We start from the raw sequence: 16,344 nt of genomic DNA, 5'->3' as shown, positions 1-16,344 counted from the left end.
CTGTATTTAGATGGCCGGAGTCCACCAAGTGTCCATTCTAGGCCCCCTCCTTTGTTCCCTCTACACCAGGGGTCTTCAACGTTTTCAGGCCAAGGACCCCCTAGCTGAGAGAGAGAGATGAAGAAGGGACCCCCTCTATATTGTATACAATTGTGTTTCAGATTAGACTTGTTTTTCCCTCTACACCTATACCGCTTTGCCAAAAAATATTTTTGGCCGAAGTTCTCCTCAGAAAAGGGATGCTAGTGTTGAAGTGGTTAAGGTAAAAACTAAATCATAGCACACAAAGATTTGGCGGCCCCCCCTGTAGTAACTCTGAGCAGGGGCGCCGATATTTGTCAGCTCTACTGGGTGCGCTACCTCTAACTTAAGATCATCATTGCCTCCACCGTTGGTGTGTGAAGGGTACTGCTTAGAACACGTAATTCGTGTTCTGCCGTTGCGGTGGATGTGACTGGATGAGTGTGAATTACATTGTAAAACACATTTGAGTAACGGAAAGACTAGAACAAAGCACTATATAGACGAATCCACAGGCGCGCTGCCTGTAGCTGCCTGTAGGCGGCCATTGCTGTGGTGTCGCGGCCGCGGAGCGTTGACACCGCAGCAATGGCTGCCTACAGGCAGCGCGTCTGTGGATTCGTGTATATAACAGGTGTTTATGAAAACCCTTCACAGCCACTTTGCTTTTTACAATGGCAATGTCAGGGAGAAACTATTTTAATAACTGTCCTGTGTTTCAAGCTTATTGAATTGTCATGGTGGACATGGGTAATGATGAACATGGCATGCATTAATATTTATGCATTAATATGCATTCATATTTTCTTGCCCCGTGCCCAGCGCTAGAACATTTTCGGTTTCTGGGCGGATATTTAACTTTTTTGGGGGGGGTTTTGTAACTTTAATTCGGTTTAATTACCTGCTAGGTGAAGACAAAGCCTGGAGCCGGCAAAACATAAACAAATGGGAGCGCCCCCCTCTCCCACTGGGTGCTCGTCATTTCGCCTGGGTGCTTTAGCCCCGAGGCACCCGCAGTATTGGCACCCTTGACTCTGAGGACCCCCCAGGGGTCCCGGACCCCCTGTTGAAGACCCCTGCTCTACACCAAATCTCTTGAAAATAGTCTTAAGAACACAACCAGGTTTAAATGGGTGACAGGGGGGGATCAATTCCTCTGCTTTTGATACCCCTCCACTGGTCCTTTATTTTTAATGGCCGGTGGCGATATGTTTTATCTTTGCCTCTGGTCAGACAGAATTCAATACATGGATTTCCTTGGGAAATGTAGACCGTCTGATATGTTTGATATCACCGTTTAATAAAAAAAATGTATGTAACCACATTAAAAAGATTCAAGTTTTCAAATTGTTTAAACACGTTGCGATAGAACGCTTTGTGAGCTTGTAGATTGGCTATTTTCACGATTTGTCGTAGAAAAGCTTTAGTAGTTAAGACACTGCCCCCGCCCTCTGGTTTTATTTCTTACGAATCGAGCACTGTGACTGCACACACAAGTACAAAAAATAAGAGAGAGAGAGAAAGAGAGAGTACTTATTGTGTTAGAAGAGACACAAGCACTTAACTCTATCTGTTTCCATCGTTTCCTCATGTCACTTAAATTTATGTTGATGGATCAATAAGCTACGATATGAGAGAGAGAGACGGCACATATCTCTGCTCTGTCTCCCTCTGTTTCCATCTGATCAGTTATACTTATACAGGGAACAGAGGAAGAGTGAAGAAGATGGTAAACAGTGAGTATTAATGATATTTTTTAGTTGAAATCAATGTTAAATAGCTCTATACAGTAAGTGTTTATTCAGTAACATGGATCTCTCCAGCTATATATATATATATATATATATATTACATTATAAAACATACATTAACCACTTTAGCCCTATTTTATACCTAGGCTATTTGAAAATAGCAGATCAGCGATGCGACGCGTTGTGAGCTTGTAGCTTGTAGAGCTTGTAGAACATTTTAATACTTTTACTTTTGGTACTTTAAGTACATTTTGATACCAATATTTTTGTTCTTTTACTCAAGTACATTTTTTATTCTGGACTTTTACTTGTAACAGAGTACTTTTACATTGCAGTATTGATACTTTTACTTAAGTACTGCCCACCACCACGAAGGAATCGAGGACTTGCCCCCTCTCTCGTTTACACTTTTCCTATCTTTTTATTTCCTTAATTCCACTTCAATGTTTTCCTTTCTGTCTCCTTGACCTGCTACAGTTACCGTTCACGACCTGGTGGGGGCAGCATTGAGAGAGCAGCACCAAGAAATCTGCTGACATCACACAGAGAGAGAGACAGAGAGAGAGAGAGAGAGAGAGAGAGATGAGAAGGAAGGGCGGAGGGAATCAGGAGCTGGGTAATCAGAGAGAATACTGCAGCTCCCTTTTAGATTACACACACACACACACACACACACACACACACACACACACACACACACACACACACACACACACACACACACACACACACACACACACACACACACACACACAGAGGAAGTGCATTGTGAGATCTGAACACACCGACCACAACAACAGCATCTCCACTGGTCTGAAAAAAGACTGACGCACGCTTGCTTCTCTCTCTCTCTCCCCCCTCTCCCTCTCTCTCTCCCTCTCTCTCTCCCTCTCTCTCTCTCTCCAACACACACATACAGGCAGACACGTGCTGCAGGGAAGGATCTAAGTGTTGGTTCGATGAGCATTAAGATACCCCTCCCTCTCTCTCTCTCTCTCTCTCTCTCTCTATCCCACACACACTCTCTCCCTCTCTCTCTCTCCCTGTCTCTCTCTTCTCAGTTCACCTTGGCTGTCCAGGCGGTAGCAGCAGCGTTGTGGTTTATTTGTTGCGTCAGAGACAGATCCAGGCACCGACATGCCAGGGGACAGCACTCACAGATCTGTCCCCACAGCCAGACGCTCGGAGCGGGGTGCCGAGGAGGTGCCGGGGCTTCCTGGACCAGGTAGGACCCCCCCCCACCCCCCCTTCCCCCAGGGAAACGACCGACGCAATGACCAGGGGAGGAAGGGAGAGAAGATTAAGGGGAGGATAACATTTGTGAGAGGAGAGGAGAAGAGAAGAGAATAGAAGAGAGGACAGGAGAAGAGAAGGGAAGGGAGGCGTAGTGTAAAGGGACGGCGGTGAAACAGGAGGAGAGATGGAGGAAAGGGGAGGAATTGAGTGAAAGTGAAGAGAACGATGACAAGGCAGGAATCAGGCGGAGGACGCATAGAGAGCGACAGAGAGAGAGAGAGTGAAAGTATATATACAGCAGACAGACTGTTTATCTGGACGCGTGCTTAAGCTGCCATGTGGAAAACAGACAGACAGACAGACAGACAGACAGGCTGAAAGACAAGCACACCTGGCTGGCAGGTAGTAGCCTGGCCCTGTCTGTCTGTCTGTCTGTCTGTCTGTGTGTCTCTCTGTCTGTGTGATGGTGAGTCTGTCTGTGTCTCTCTGTCTGTGTGATGGTGAGTGTTTAAGTTGCGTTGCGACCGCGTGTTCACTCCTATACATCGCATGTTGCACCCCCCCCCCCCAACCTGCTACTGCTGTCTCGTCGTCCTCCTCTCTCCACCCCTCCCCCCAGCAGCCTCCCCTGAGACCCCCCCCCCAACACACACACACACACACACACACACACACACACACACACACACACACACACACACACACACACACACACACACACACACACACACACACACGCAGACACACATCTCACACACACTCACACACATGATATCACACATCTCACACCCAATTAACCCTTCCAAGCAGCCCCCATCGTCCTACCATGAACTGTGTTTCTGGTTCCTAAACCGGACCCCCTCCTCCTTCCCTCCCTCCCTCCCTCCCTCCCCTCCTCCTCAGAACAGTAACCTTGTTTCCTTCCACCAAAACAGCCCCCCCCCCGTCCCCCCCAACCAGCAGCGGTGTGTGTTTTGTGGGGCAGTATTGTGTGGAAAGGCTCCTCCCTTCACAACCCCCCCCCGCGCACCATCCCAACATCAGCAGCAGTACCATGACACAGCAAGCTAACCATGCAGCAGTGTAGCACACACACACACACACACACACACACACACACACACACACACACACACACACACACACACACACACACACACACACACACACACACACACACACACACACACAGCCTTAGAGAAGCATCCTCCTCGTTAAGTGTTTACGTATTAGTGTGGTGCTGGTGCTTATGGGAAGCTTTGAGAGCAGGAAGGGATAGGCGAGCAGGAGATGGATGAGGAGATGATGGAGGGAGTCAGATGGTCTGTGGTTTCACATCGTTTTAACAGACATGGGTCAGAGAGAGAGAGAGGCAGCAGTTTAGCAGTGCTTTGTGACCCAAACGTGGTTTGTGAGAGCTTCTGAAATGGTGTGGAACAAACTCTACGTTTATATATCTTATACAACCATGTGATTTCAAACCAGAAGTAGTGATTCCAGTCACTCTATTGTATGGATGAAGCAGGTTTCAAAATCACAGCTTTAGCAGGTAAACAATGGCAAACAAAGGAGATTTTGCAGATATATCAAACGACTTTTACTGCCCATTTCTCCCACTCATGTTACACTGACAACGGTGACCTAGCGATTTTGTTGTTCTAGAGAACTTCTGTTAAGGCTAATATAACATGAATACAGCAATGTAACGTTCCTAAAGTTGTACTAGGTCTAGTTTTTTTTAAATGTATATACTGGCAGAATCTCCTTTGTTGTCATTGGTTTATGTTCGTATTTGTGTGCATTTATGTGTGATTTTGAGACTTGTTTCTCCATGCAATGACAGTTAATGGAATCTTGCTCACAGAGCACAGAAGAAGCAACAGATAAAGATGATCGACAATCATCATTACCAGCCAGTGGTGGAAGAAGTACTCAGATCTTGTACTTAGCAGTTCACCCATTTTCAACCAAATCTAATCATATAATAATTGGAAATGGCACCATTTCTGTCTACTCTGTCTCTGATATTAGGTGGGCTGTGGACAGTTCAGAAACCAATGACATCATTGATATGGATTATCAATTACTACAGCCTTTCTCTTCCTGAAAAGTTACCATGCTGAAATAGAAGTCATTGTTTCAATAAAAAATACATTAAAAAAAGTTTGAAAACCTTACCAAACCTGCCAACCAGGTTACCAAACCTGCCAACTGAGGATGTCTTTGGTAGCATAGGTGCTTGAGTACAAAGGTGTACTCAAGTACAGTAGCCTGCTGGAGCATACATCAGCCGAAGGTTCAAATTTGCTTTAATATGATGGGATCTTGGGTAATGTAAGAAAAGCAGTTGAAAGCGAGTCAAACAGTTTATTTCTACATTGGTCAGGCACACCTGCACTTATATAACTTGTAGGGCTGTTTGCATGGAAACACATTAGACGAACCACAAGACTATAAAGTGAAGATTTGCAAAATATGATGATGATTGAATGATAGAATCAGAAACACACATGCACTGCTTTCACTTATTTTTGCAGTGATGGCCCAACATTAAAGGAGCACTAAGCAATTTCCCCTGAAATGTCCTTTCTTACATATTAAAACAGGCATTCTTAAACTCTGTGCTGACACCCTTTGGTGTCAGCACAGCCATAGCTTTCTATAGTAGTACTAGAAAGATATCGCTTTCTATCGCTTTCTAGTACTGTGTGTTAACCTTTCTGGTCACATGGTCTGAATCTGCCTTCATTGCAGGTCAACCATGCTATTTAAAATAAAACATAATTTCAAGCCTACAAAACAGGTTGAATCTCTTGTGAATGTAACATACGTAAAACATATTTTATGATTTATGGTCTAAAACATATCCTAGTGCTTCTTTTTAGCATAATTATAACAAGAAATGCAGTCCTACCACTACAGTCATGAATACAGCATTCACATTAGGGAACATGCTGTCCATACAGACAGACATTAGAGTACTGTTTGATTCGAGGAAGACGCAAGTCGAAACGTCAGTCACCCCTGCTAAATAATACATACGTGCAGACCAGTCGAGTGCTCTAGCATTTTATTTGGGCAGTCTCTTCCGAAGTGCCCAGGTATTATTCTCTCCGATTCAAGTTGTCCCTGTTGAGCACCGACGAGCCCTTCTACCTTCAACTGGCTGAAGCATGCTGGATTTATCTTTGTACAGACATTAGAGTACATCAGACAGTAGCAGTAAAAGCATACTGCTATACTACATATTTACTTACTAGTCCATGTCTAGACAACAATATCAGTTGCTTTTTTCATATAATTATATGGAAAAGGAGGAAGAGGTGCTCCGGTGCTTGGCTGGTACCTAGCTTACTTAGACATGGTGTGAACCACGGGAAGTCAACTGTTTAATTAGCACAGAACATCGCGACTGCCCTTGTTCGGTGGCAATAATATCGACAAAGTCATATTATGACTTCTTCCCGAAAACTGATGGCAGTAAACACAGCCAAACTGTCTTTGTTTGGCTATGCTAGCTACTGTAGTTAGCAACAGAGCTGGCCGGCTTTGATTAGCAGTGCTAGCCACATAGCAGCTGCTAGATTGACAGTGTTACTTAACACAATAAACAAACAAAATTGTGAGTTTATCATTGGCTAACGGATCTGTATTGTATATAGCAAGAAGGGATCTAATGGCGGCATGGCTTTCCTGTGGATTTCTAACATCATACTGATGACATTTGTTCGACTCCATAGTGATTGGTGGCGTTGGCCAAACTTTGCGTTTTCTTGTGAGAAATGTTCTGCTGGGGGACGAAGAGAATCCGTTCTGCTGCTTTGGCAGTAGGTATATTCCTTTGGAGGGTTATGTAAAGGGGAGATGGACATGAACAGCTGGGATGAGGTTGGTGCGCACATTTTAAACACAGTGTCTTTGCGCTGGGTGACTTTGTCCCCTGTGAGAACTGGAAGAGAACTTCCCCTTGACGTTCCCCCATGCGTTAATTACTACCACACAGCTGATATCGTCTACATCTGGGGCTGGCATTAGTGCATTAAAGTACTGCACCATGCGTTATGCATTTGATGTCAACACCCACAAATGGTTCAAAGGATGTGTGGAAATTCGATCCAGGGACCTCCTGGAAGAAGGTTGAGCCCAAGGGGAAACACTGTGGTTGTACTGGGCCGTTCCTAGTCGTCAACAGTAGAAGACAGTGGTTGTACTTCATGCCATGGTCAGCAGTATCAGGCTAAGCAGTGCGTTATTAAAAAGAGCATTTGCTCTCAGCAAGCCTACCCTGGAAGAAAGATTTGCAGTAACCACTTATATATACCGATATACTTAGTTGACTTTTCTAGGTCCACTCCTAGTGAAAATATCCAGTCATGGCTATTTTCGTGTGAGAGTTCAAAAAACAAGACAGGGACTAATACAGGCCTGGCTCCCATAGGCATCTCTGACACCTGCAGCTTCTGGTGTTTCTGTCAGGCGAGCCTTTTGTTTGCTTTCTGCTTCTATTTCTCTGCGATTTGCATGATTCTATTTGTAGCGAGGGATTGTATTTTAGATAGAATGCCATAACGCCTTTTCAGAGCATGCCATAAAAAATTAACACAGTCTTAATTCTAATCACTTTCAACTAACGTCCCTATTTTGCGGATGGCATTATAGGCAAAACATATTGTGAAAAAAGCTGATGTACGTGTTGTGAGCTTGTAGATTGGCTATTTCTGAAAGAAAAAACAAACAAAAAAAAACATAGTGGGTTAAAAGCAGCTGGTTTGATCACCCGGACTGGTATGCAAAGATCTGGGATGGGTGGTCAACAGTAGAAGACAGTGGTTGTACTTCATGCCATGGTCGGCTCCCAGTGGTCAACAGTATCGGACTTGAAAGTAGAGAATTGAAAAAGAGCATTTGTTCTCAGCAAACCTACTGTGGAAGAAACATTAGGCTCTTTACTAGATCCACTCCTTTTTTCCGTTAGTGAAAATATCCAGTCGTGGCTATTTTCGTGCTAGTGTTCATGTGGTTCAAAAAACAAGACAGGGTCTAATAACGGCCTGGCTCCCATAAGTATCTCTGACATCTGCAGCTTCTGGTGTTTCTGTCAGGCGAGCCTTTTGTTTGCTTTCTGCTGCTATTTCTCTTTATTTGTGGCGAGGGATTGTATTTGAGATAGATTCCCAATAAAGGCGAATGCTCAGCTTTTATTAATTATTCTGGCATAATCAATATCAATATTGATGCCGTCATATCAATGGGGTCAGTCATTTAAAAATTTGTGGCAAGGTTTCAGCCCGATTCAATTGTAAAACAAAAGTTAAATATTAAAAGAATATATGAAACATGCATGAGTGAGTGGTACTAAGTTAGCCTACTGGCAGTAGGCACAAAAACTATACTAAAAATATTATAGCTCCAGAAAAAGAGAGAAACACACACACACACACACACACGCACACACGCACACACGCACACACACACACACTCTCTAACCATCTCTTATAGACGGCTAGCTCCTACAGAGGCCCCGCGCTGTAAAATAAAGTGCTTTCTTGGCCTGAATGTCAGTAGAGGAAGGCAGAGAGACGGACTCGTCTGACAGACAGGGAGAGAGAGAGAGAGAAGGGTGAGGAGACCATGTGACTGCTGATTTGTGCTCTCTCGCTCTCTCTCCCCTATCTACAGTATCAATTCCTATTTGTCTCCTGTTCTCTTCCTGCATCTCTCCCTCTCTTTCTTTCTCTCTCTCTATCGGTCCCTCTCTGTCCCTCTCTCTCTCTCTCATTAAAGACTGTAACAGAGGCTCTCCCGTGGGGCTAACAGGCCGGCACTGCAGCCTCGTATGACGCAGCTCGGCCTGCATGCCTTCTGCGGCCTGCCTGCCTGCGAGCGAGCCAGGCGCTCGCTTCCACAGCTCTGCCTCGGAGGAGGCACCCTAACCAGGGCAGAGAATTAAGAGAATTGTTAAGTCTGAAGGGGCTCTGCTGCAGAGACCAGTGTCGTTAATGATATTAGCAGGGTTCCATTTGTAAAAATAAAAACAGAGGGGTGGTGGGACAGTTTCTTTACCACTTATTAAGCCCTATATAGTTTTTTATACGACAAATAGCAAAAAATAACCGATGTACAAGCTCAGAGCGCATTGCTATATGACTTGTGTGCTTCGAGTTAAAAAAGCTTTGAATATTTAAGAAAAGAAACATTTTTGACTAATTCGTCCAAAATAGGAACACCATGGGTGAATGTGGCTAACACACGTTTTTAATTAAATTGTTACATTGTGAATTTGTCAAACGTAAATATCAAACATATCATACAGTCTACATTTCCCAGAAGGAAATGCATATATTTAATATTTAATCTGACCAGAAGCATAGAAAAGCACATGAATGACTGGGGGGGGGTCCTCCCCATCCCTCCCAGCTAGTGCAGTGATGCTAACAGTGGTGATCAACAGCATGGGATGATGCTAGTAGCATCCAGTGTTGCCAAGTCTGCTCATTATAAGCGACTTTGGGCTTGTTTTTCTGTACAAGTCGCCCGTAATATACAAATTGACATGTATTTGTCCACGGACATTGACTGAAAATATTTTGTGCCAGGGAGGTGTTGTTGAAATGTTTCAAAAATATTTAAGAATATCTCACTTTTCCCCCCAAGATTCTTTTGAAAATAGCCGATCTATAAGCTCACAACGCGTCGCATCGCGACACATTGTGAGCTTGTAGATCGGCTATTACCAAATGGTAAAATTAGTTGCTTTTTTTGGGCTTGTTTTCGTAGACCTGGCCGATGTGCTACTGTACACTGGTAGCATATCCCCAGCCCCTGGCACAGCATCAGTGCTGCTAATGTTACTGTTTTGCGTCTGTGCAAACAGGCCAAGAGGACAACGTGTACCTCACCCACCCTGAGGAGGTGATTATACGCTACGTTCATGTTAGTTGAGGTTCATCAAACTCATTATGATGATGAAATGCATTTCGTGTGACGTTCAAAATATATTGTTTGTCTGTCTGTGTGTACATGACTGTGGGAGCTTGTCGCCTTGACGCTGGACTCTGCTGGGAGATGATGTCTCTCTGACAAACGTGTGTGTGTGTGTGTGTGTGTGTGTGTGTGTGTGTGTGCGTGAACGCATGTGCTTAGCCATATGTTGACTTGCACAGTGAGTGACAGGGTTTATTCTCTGGGGCATGACTCAGCAGAGACACATGGAGAGAAAACTGCACACTGAGACACACACACACACACATACTGTACACTCACACGATGCAGAAACAAACACACACACACACACACACACACACACACACACACACACACACACACACACACACACACACACACACACGGAGAGAGTGCCGCTAGGTGCTGATGCCTGCATCTTCAGTAAAGGAGGAAGGAGGAAGCAGGAGAGGAAGGAAGGAGACGGGGAGACAAGGAATCAGAGGGGGGGGGGGGACAGTGAGTTAAAAGGGAGAAAGAGGATGGAGTTGAAAGAGAGCTGCCACCGCGATGGAGAGTCCACGTTTTAACCATTCACTGTAAGCCCTATATGCTTCATCCGGTAGAGCTTGTAGATCTGTTATGTTGTTTAGATGGATATTAGGTATGCTGTTTACTTGTTGACAGATGCTATTCATATCAGTGGCGTAGCTTGACTTTTTTCCGCAGGGGTTTTCAGATCAAAAGGGCCCTCTATGTATGTAGGTATGTATGCATCAACTCATTTAGCTGGTTTAAAAGGCTTAATATAATAACACAATTTTATTTATAATGCGGCTGAGAAAATTAGGTCAACTTCATTATGTTTGCATGATAGCCTACAGTTTGGTTTGGTTGCAAAATGACTTACTTTAATATAATTACGTTAAGCATTTCAAATGTCTTTTACTCTCAATCTTTAGCTAAATGTTTCATTTTGACGATATAGGGAACAAACACCGAGCGCATCGGAAGAATCAACCATGACAGCGATTATAGTTAGAATAGCCTCCTTGTTTTATTGCTGCATGCATACATACCTAACCAACTCCAACTCAATCATATTTCTGCATACAGTATAACCATCACTAGTACACAAATAGGCAAATTAGATTAATACATGAATGTGCACTGCTTATTGGAACAGTGAGATAGAGCCGATATAAAGTTGAGATGTTAGCATAAGCTCGGTGCGTGTCATTTGCGATTAGGAAAGGCAGAGTTTGTAGAAAACACTGCTCCATCGGGGAACAGGCGTGTGTAGATGTCTCTGAACGTGCAATATTCATTTCATACAGATGCTCGCTTAATATCGACCTGTTACTTTGTGTCACTTACTTGTTTTTCTACTACTCCGTTTATTAGTGCTGTTACTCTTGACAAAACCATTGAAAACATGAAGTCTCTGAAAAGGTTAACTAACATAAAGTCACCATTGACTACAATGGAATGAAAATCATTTTGCAGCTGGATGAGGGGAAACAGTGATGTAGTAGGCATGAGTATGTCAATTTCAATATCGGTGGTATTATTAATAACCAAAAATGTAGTGTGAGGACTTCTCAATATCTTAAGGATAATCAAATGAATAACCATACATTTGGAATTTATGAGTATTTAAAATTAAGAGTCAAAAATTTAACGAGGCACCATGAAAATCAACTTATGACTAAACACAAGCTTAATTTGTATTTAACCTTAACTTTAAACCACCAATAAAATAATCACTTATTATTTTATTTCAATAAATCTACACGATCTGAAGGGGAAAGCGTTCTTTTCTCGGCAGAGCCTTTTTAAGACGTGTGTCAACATATGTCAATGTTCTATAAGGAATAATAATTCAACTTGAGCAATGACCAAACTAGATTTTATATTAAAAATATATTAATTTATTCAATCAAACCTAAGCTAGACATACAACATTTAATAAAAAAGGAAAATCTCAACATTAAATCTAATCAAGGTTTCAGCTGGATTCAGATGGAAGCTAAACCTAACTTTAAAATCCTGTAAGAAAACAACAGTTAAATGAAATAAGAATGATATGCCATGAGCAGCTGAATTGATTTCAAGAGTTGTTCCTGTGTTTACCGCACATCACAGTTGTCATGTGATGTGTCCGATGCCCAGTGATGAACGTTGTCGGTTTGTGACGACGTGGTGGAATTCACGCTGGTTTTAGGGTGAAAACGTGTAGTTGTAGATCCCACTCAAGCTTGGACTTGAGGAGCCTGTGTGCGTGGCAGAATGCTGCCCATGTGCTGTGCCTATGTTCAGGCAAGAGCGCAGTGTCGAGCAGGGTTGCCGATACGACAGCCAGTAGAGAAGAGAAGCAGCGGAGACGCAACGTAGTCAGGTCAGGGTCAGATCGTCTGGGGGACCCCAAGCTGTTGCGTCTGGTCTGTGGGAGAATCAGGCCTTCCAGTCACGGAGGTGCGGTGTGAAGAGCTTTGTGGGCATCTTCTTCTTCGCAGTCCCTTGCTTCCTCGCAGATGAGGGGGGTTAGGTCTCGTTAAGACCCCTGATATACTGTATAGGTATAGGAGCCTACATATAACATGATATCCTGTTATTCCTCATATTTTAAAGTTCATAATTGAATTATTCTTTATTTCTTCAAAGCCTCTTTGAATGGTCTTTGTGTATGAAATGTGCTGAACAAATAGATTAGCCTTGCCTTTGTCTTGTGATGTGATTACTGTGATGGTGCTGTTTGGGTATATAATCATATCATATCATTATGGTTTATACACGCGATTGGAATATATCTGATGGAGATGCACATGTGCTTCCATATGATATGGAGCTTTGTTCTCATTAGGTCCTTAGTATGAGCGTCATGCAAATGGCTTAACCCATTAAGACCGGGAAAAGCATCTGTCATTTTAGATTTTGAACACATTATCTTATACTTTGGCTTTTCAAAAATAGCAGATCTACAAGCTCATAGCGCGGCACCGAGTGCCGTGCTATGAGCTTGTAGATCTGCTATTTTTGAAAAATCATACAAATGTCTTCTAAATCCTAACAGTTTTTTTTTAAATAAATGTTTGTTGAATGTTAGATAGCAGATCTACAAGCTCATAGTGCGGCACCGAGCTTGTATATATGCTATTTTTTTTATAGAAAATCTAAAGTGACACAGATGCTTTCCCGGATCGAATGGGTTAATCACACTAATGTCTTAATCACAGTATTGACATTAACCTGTGCTTTTTAATGTACACTATGATGGGAGAGAGAGAGAGAGAGATATGATGAGAGAGAGAGAGAAGGGACTAATGGAGAGGATGGAGGTTGAAGAGAGAGAGAGAGAGAAATAGAGAGAGAGAAAGAGACAGACAGACGAGTGGAGGAGTGAGATAGGGGAGGAGGTGGAGGGGTGATGGAACGGAATCCATTAGTAAGTGATATCAGGATTCCTGGCAGAATGTGTGTGTGGTGCACAGGCACACACACACACACACACACACACACACACACACACACACACACACACACACACACACACACACACACACACACACACACACACACACACACACACACACACACACCATGTGTTACTATTGCATCCATCGACTAAATTAATTTCCAACCTCTGTCCTTAACTGTAACCCTCATGTCATCTAACACTGTCTAACCTAAGATACATTAGTACAGTATCTCACCTTACCATTAGTTGCCTCTGGTCTGTTTAGTCTGTTGACTACAACTCACACTATATACTTGACATGACTGCCAAACTGTTTTCATTGTTTGGTTTTCGGGGAAGCCACTGGATGCCATTCATTTCAAACAGTGGTGTAAAGCAACTAAGTACATTTACTTAGCTATTGTACTTAAGTACAATTTTGAGGTATTTGTACTTTACTGGAGTATTTCCAATTTCCAATACTTTTACTTCTTCTCCACTACATCTCAGAGGCAAATATTGTACTTTTACTCCACTACAATTATTTGAAAACTTTAGTTACTTTGCAGATATACATTATCACATTATGAAACATACATTACCCACCCCCGCATCATCATGAGCACCGACATTGTTACTGCTGTTGAGCTAGAATAGAGAGCATGGTTGGGAAGGCGAGTTGTTTACATTTGTCAAACAGTATAGTGGTTCTACTGGAACAAAGCATCTAAATGTCTCAATAGAAGAGCAGGTAGACTAACTATTGCAGTTGTGTTTGTTATATTATATCGCCGCTGTCTGGCAGAAACCAGCTATCTCCATTTTTCTACTTTTTTTTTTCTTTTTTTATGAATCAGTGCTATTGAACACCCTTCACGTCTGTGTGTGGGTTTTACAAATTGAACCAATTTGTAAAAGTATTAAAAAAGTGCGTCTGACTAAACCTAAGTCCATTGGATCCTCACGCTGCCGTTCAAACCACCTAACTCCAACTTGTGGAGTTACAGTCGGTGGTTTGTCCATCATTGATTAGAATGACGAAGTCAGACGGATAAAAACCCTATCTCCACATTAATGGTCAAAAACCTCCTATAACTCCTCTTGAGCTGTATTTGGGTAAAGTGATGATGATATAAGGACACGTTCAAGTATCCGACAATGTATAAAGTCTAAGTCACCATACCGACTTTGATGAGGCAGTGTTGTGTTGTTCTAAAAACATGTTTTTTAATTTCCTGAAAAGTTAATATTTTCGACATAGCTGGTTTCTGCCCGACAGCAGATATATTGGCATACTCATCATAGCATTGTAAAGTGCAGATTGCGTAGTCCTTGGAGGCTTTGTTGGTTTACGAACCAAAATGAAACCTCAGTGACTTCTTAACCACACAGTAATATTTAGCCAGTGTTATTCGGGTAAGTTCAGTAACAGTGACTTTGGAGAAAAAACATAATATCTAATCTAAAAGTAATGAACGGGAAATGGTTTATATGAACAATATATATGACACCGGCATGATCATTTAACCACTAATCTTTAATCTAATCCTAAAACTTAAGACCTTGTAAAAACAAGTAAAGACTTTATGCACACTGAATGAACAGGTCCTTAAAACCTCTTTAAGTAGTTTTAAATTCATATTGATTTAAAATAAAATCTTTAAAAGGTGATGAATTCTGTTAAATATTTTCGGAGGCGATGTATTCCCGATATTTAAGTTTATGACTACTTTGCGTCCATAAATGTTACTGCTGCAACATTTAGGCCAGCATGGTCTTCATCAGGCAAAAAACAATATCCTCATATTCAGTGGTGTAAAGTACATTTACTCAAGTACTGTACTTAAGTACAATTTTTCAGTACTTTTACTTCTACTCCACTACAATTTTTCAGTACTTTTACTTCTACTCCACTACATCTCAGAGGCAAATATTGTACTTTTACTCCACTACAATTATTTGAAAACTTTAGTTACTAGTTACTTTGCAGATATACATTATTACATTATAGAACATACATTAACCACTTTAGCCCTATTTACCTAGGTTATTTGAAAATCGCCGATCTACAAGTTCACAACGGGTCGTATTGTGACGCGTTGTGAGCTTGTAGATCTGCTATTTTCAAACATTCTAGTACTTTAACTTTTGGTACTCTTTTGATACCAATACTTTTGTACTTTTACATTTTTTATTCTGGACTTGTAACAGAGTACTTTTACATCGAAGTATTGATACTTTTACTTAAGTAAAATATATGAGGCCTTTTTCCACCACTGCTCATATTCTAGGATGTGAGGACTGGATGTCCTCACAAAGATAGAAGTCATTGAGCACGCGTAATCACATCCTGGTGTGTGTGTGTGTGTGTGTGTGTGTGTGTGTGTGTGCGTGTGTGTGTGCGTGTACGTGCGTGTGTGTGTGTGTGTGTGTCTGGCACCGAGCTGAGCCATTAGAGTGTCGTAATGTCCAATCAGCACATGGATTGAGGTCATGGCGGCTGTGGGCCAGTTAAGTGGAAGAATGGCGATGTTGTTCGCAGCGTGAGTGGGTCTCTTCCATACAATAAACCCCATGGTGCTCTGATGCCCGTATACAGTCACACACTGTTCATCAATCCGGCCGTAAAGCAAAGCTTTCAAACGAGCGGTGGAACTGAAACGGAAACATATTGTAGACTACTGTATGTGAGGAAGTTGGTACTTTAATCCATGTAGACCGGGAACGCAGCTGTGTGTCATTTTAAGATTTCTTAGGGCTATTTTTTGAAAAATTGCGAAAACTTTGTGCAAATCTTTGAATATATATATATTTTTAAAGCATTTGTAACTCAAAATTTTGCTTCTGGGGATCTCTGGAACAACATATTTTGATATATATATATTTTTTATGTTTTTATATTTAATATTTTGTATTTTTTTTTTTTTATGTTTTGTA

General features: G+C 42.1%; 1 protein-coding gene across 1 annotated transcript in view; it reads left to right on the top strand.

The window, feature by feature from the left end:
- Positions 1–2,869: 2,869 nt before the first annotated feature.
- nacad (NAC alpha domain containing) overlaps positions 2,870–16,344 on the top strand; it is a 56,336-nt gene continuing 42,861 nt past the window's right edge. Inside the window, exon 1 of the mRNA XM_084049538.1 lies at positions 2,870–2,997. Within this exon, the coding sequence (XP_083905664.1) occupies positions 2,910–2,997 (88 nt within the window). The 5' untranslated portion in view covers positions 2,870–2,909. The remainder of the gene's footprint in view (positions 2,998–16,344) is intronic.

Source organism: Gymnoscopelus microlampas, assembly GCF_963454915.1.
Source record: "Gymnoscopelus microlampas genome assembly, chromosome: 3".
NCBI lineage: Eukaryota > Metazoa > Chordata > Actinopteri > Myctophiformes > Myctophidae > Gymnoscopelus > Gymnoscopelus microlampas.
The sequence above is the reverse complement of the archived record's forward strand: the minus strand, read 5'-3'. Positions and strand labels throughout refer to the sequence as shown.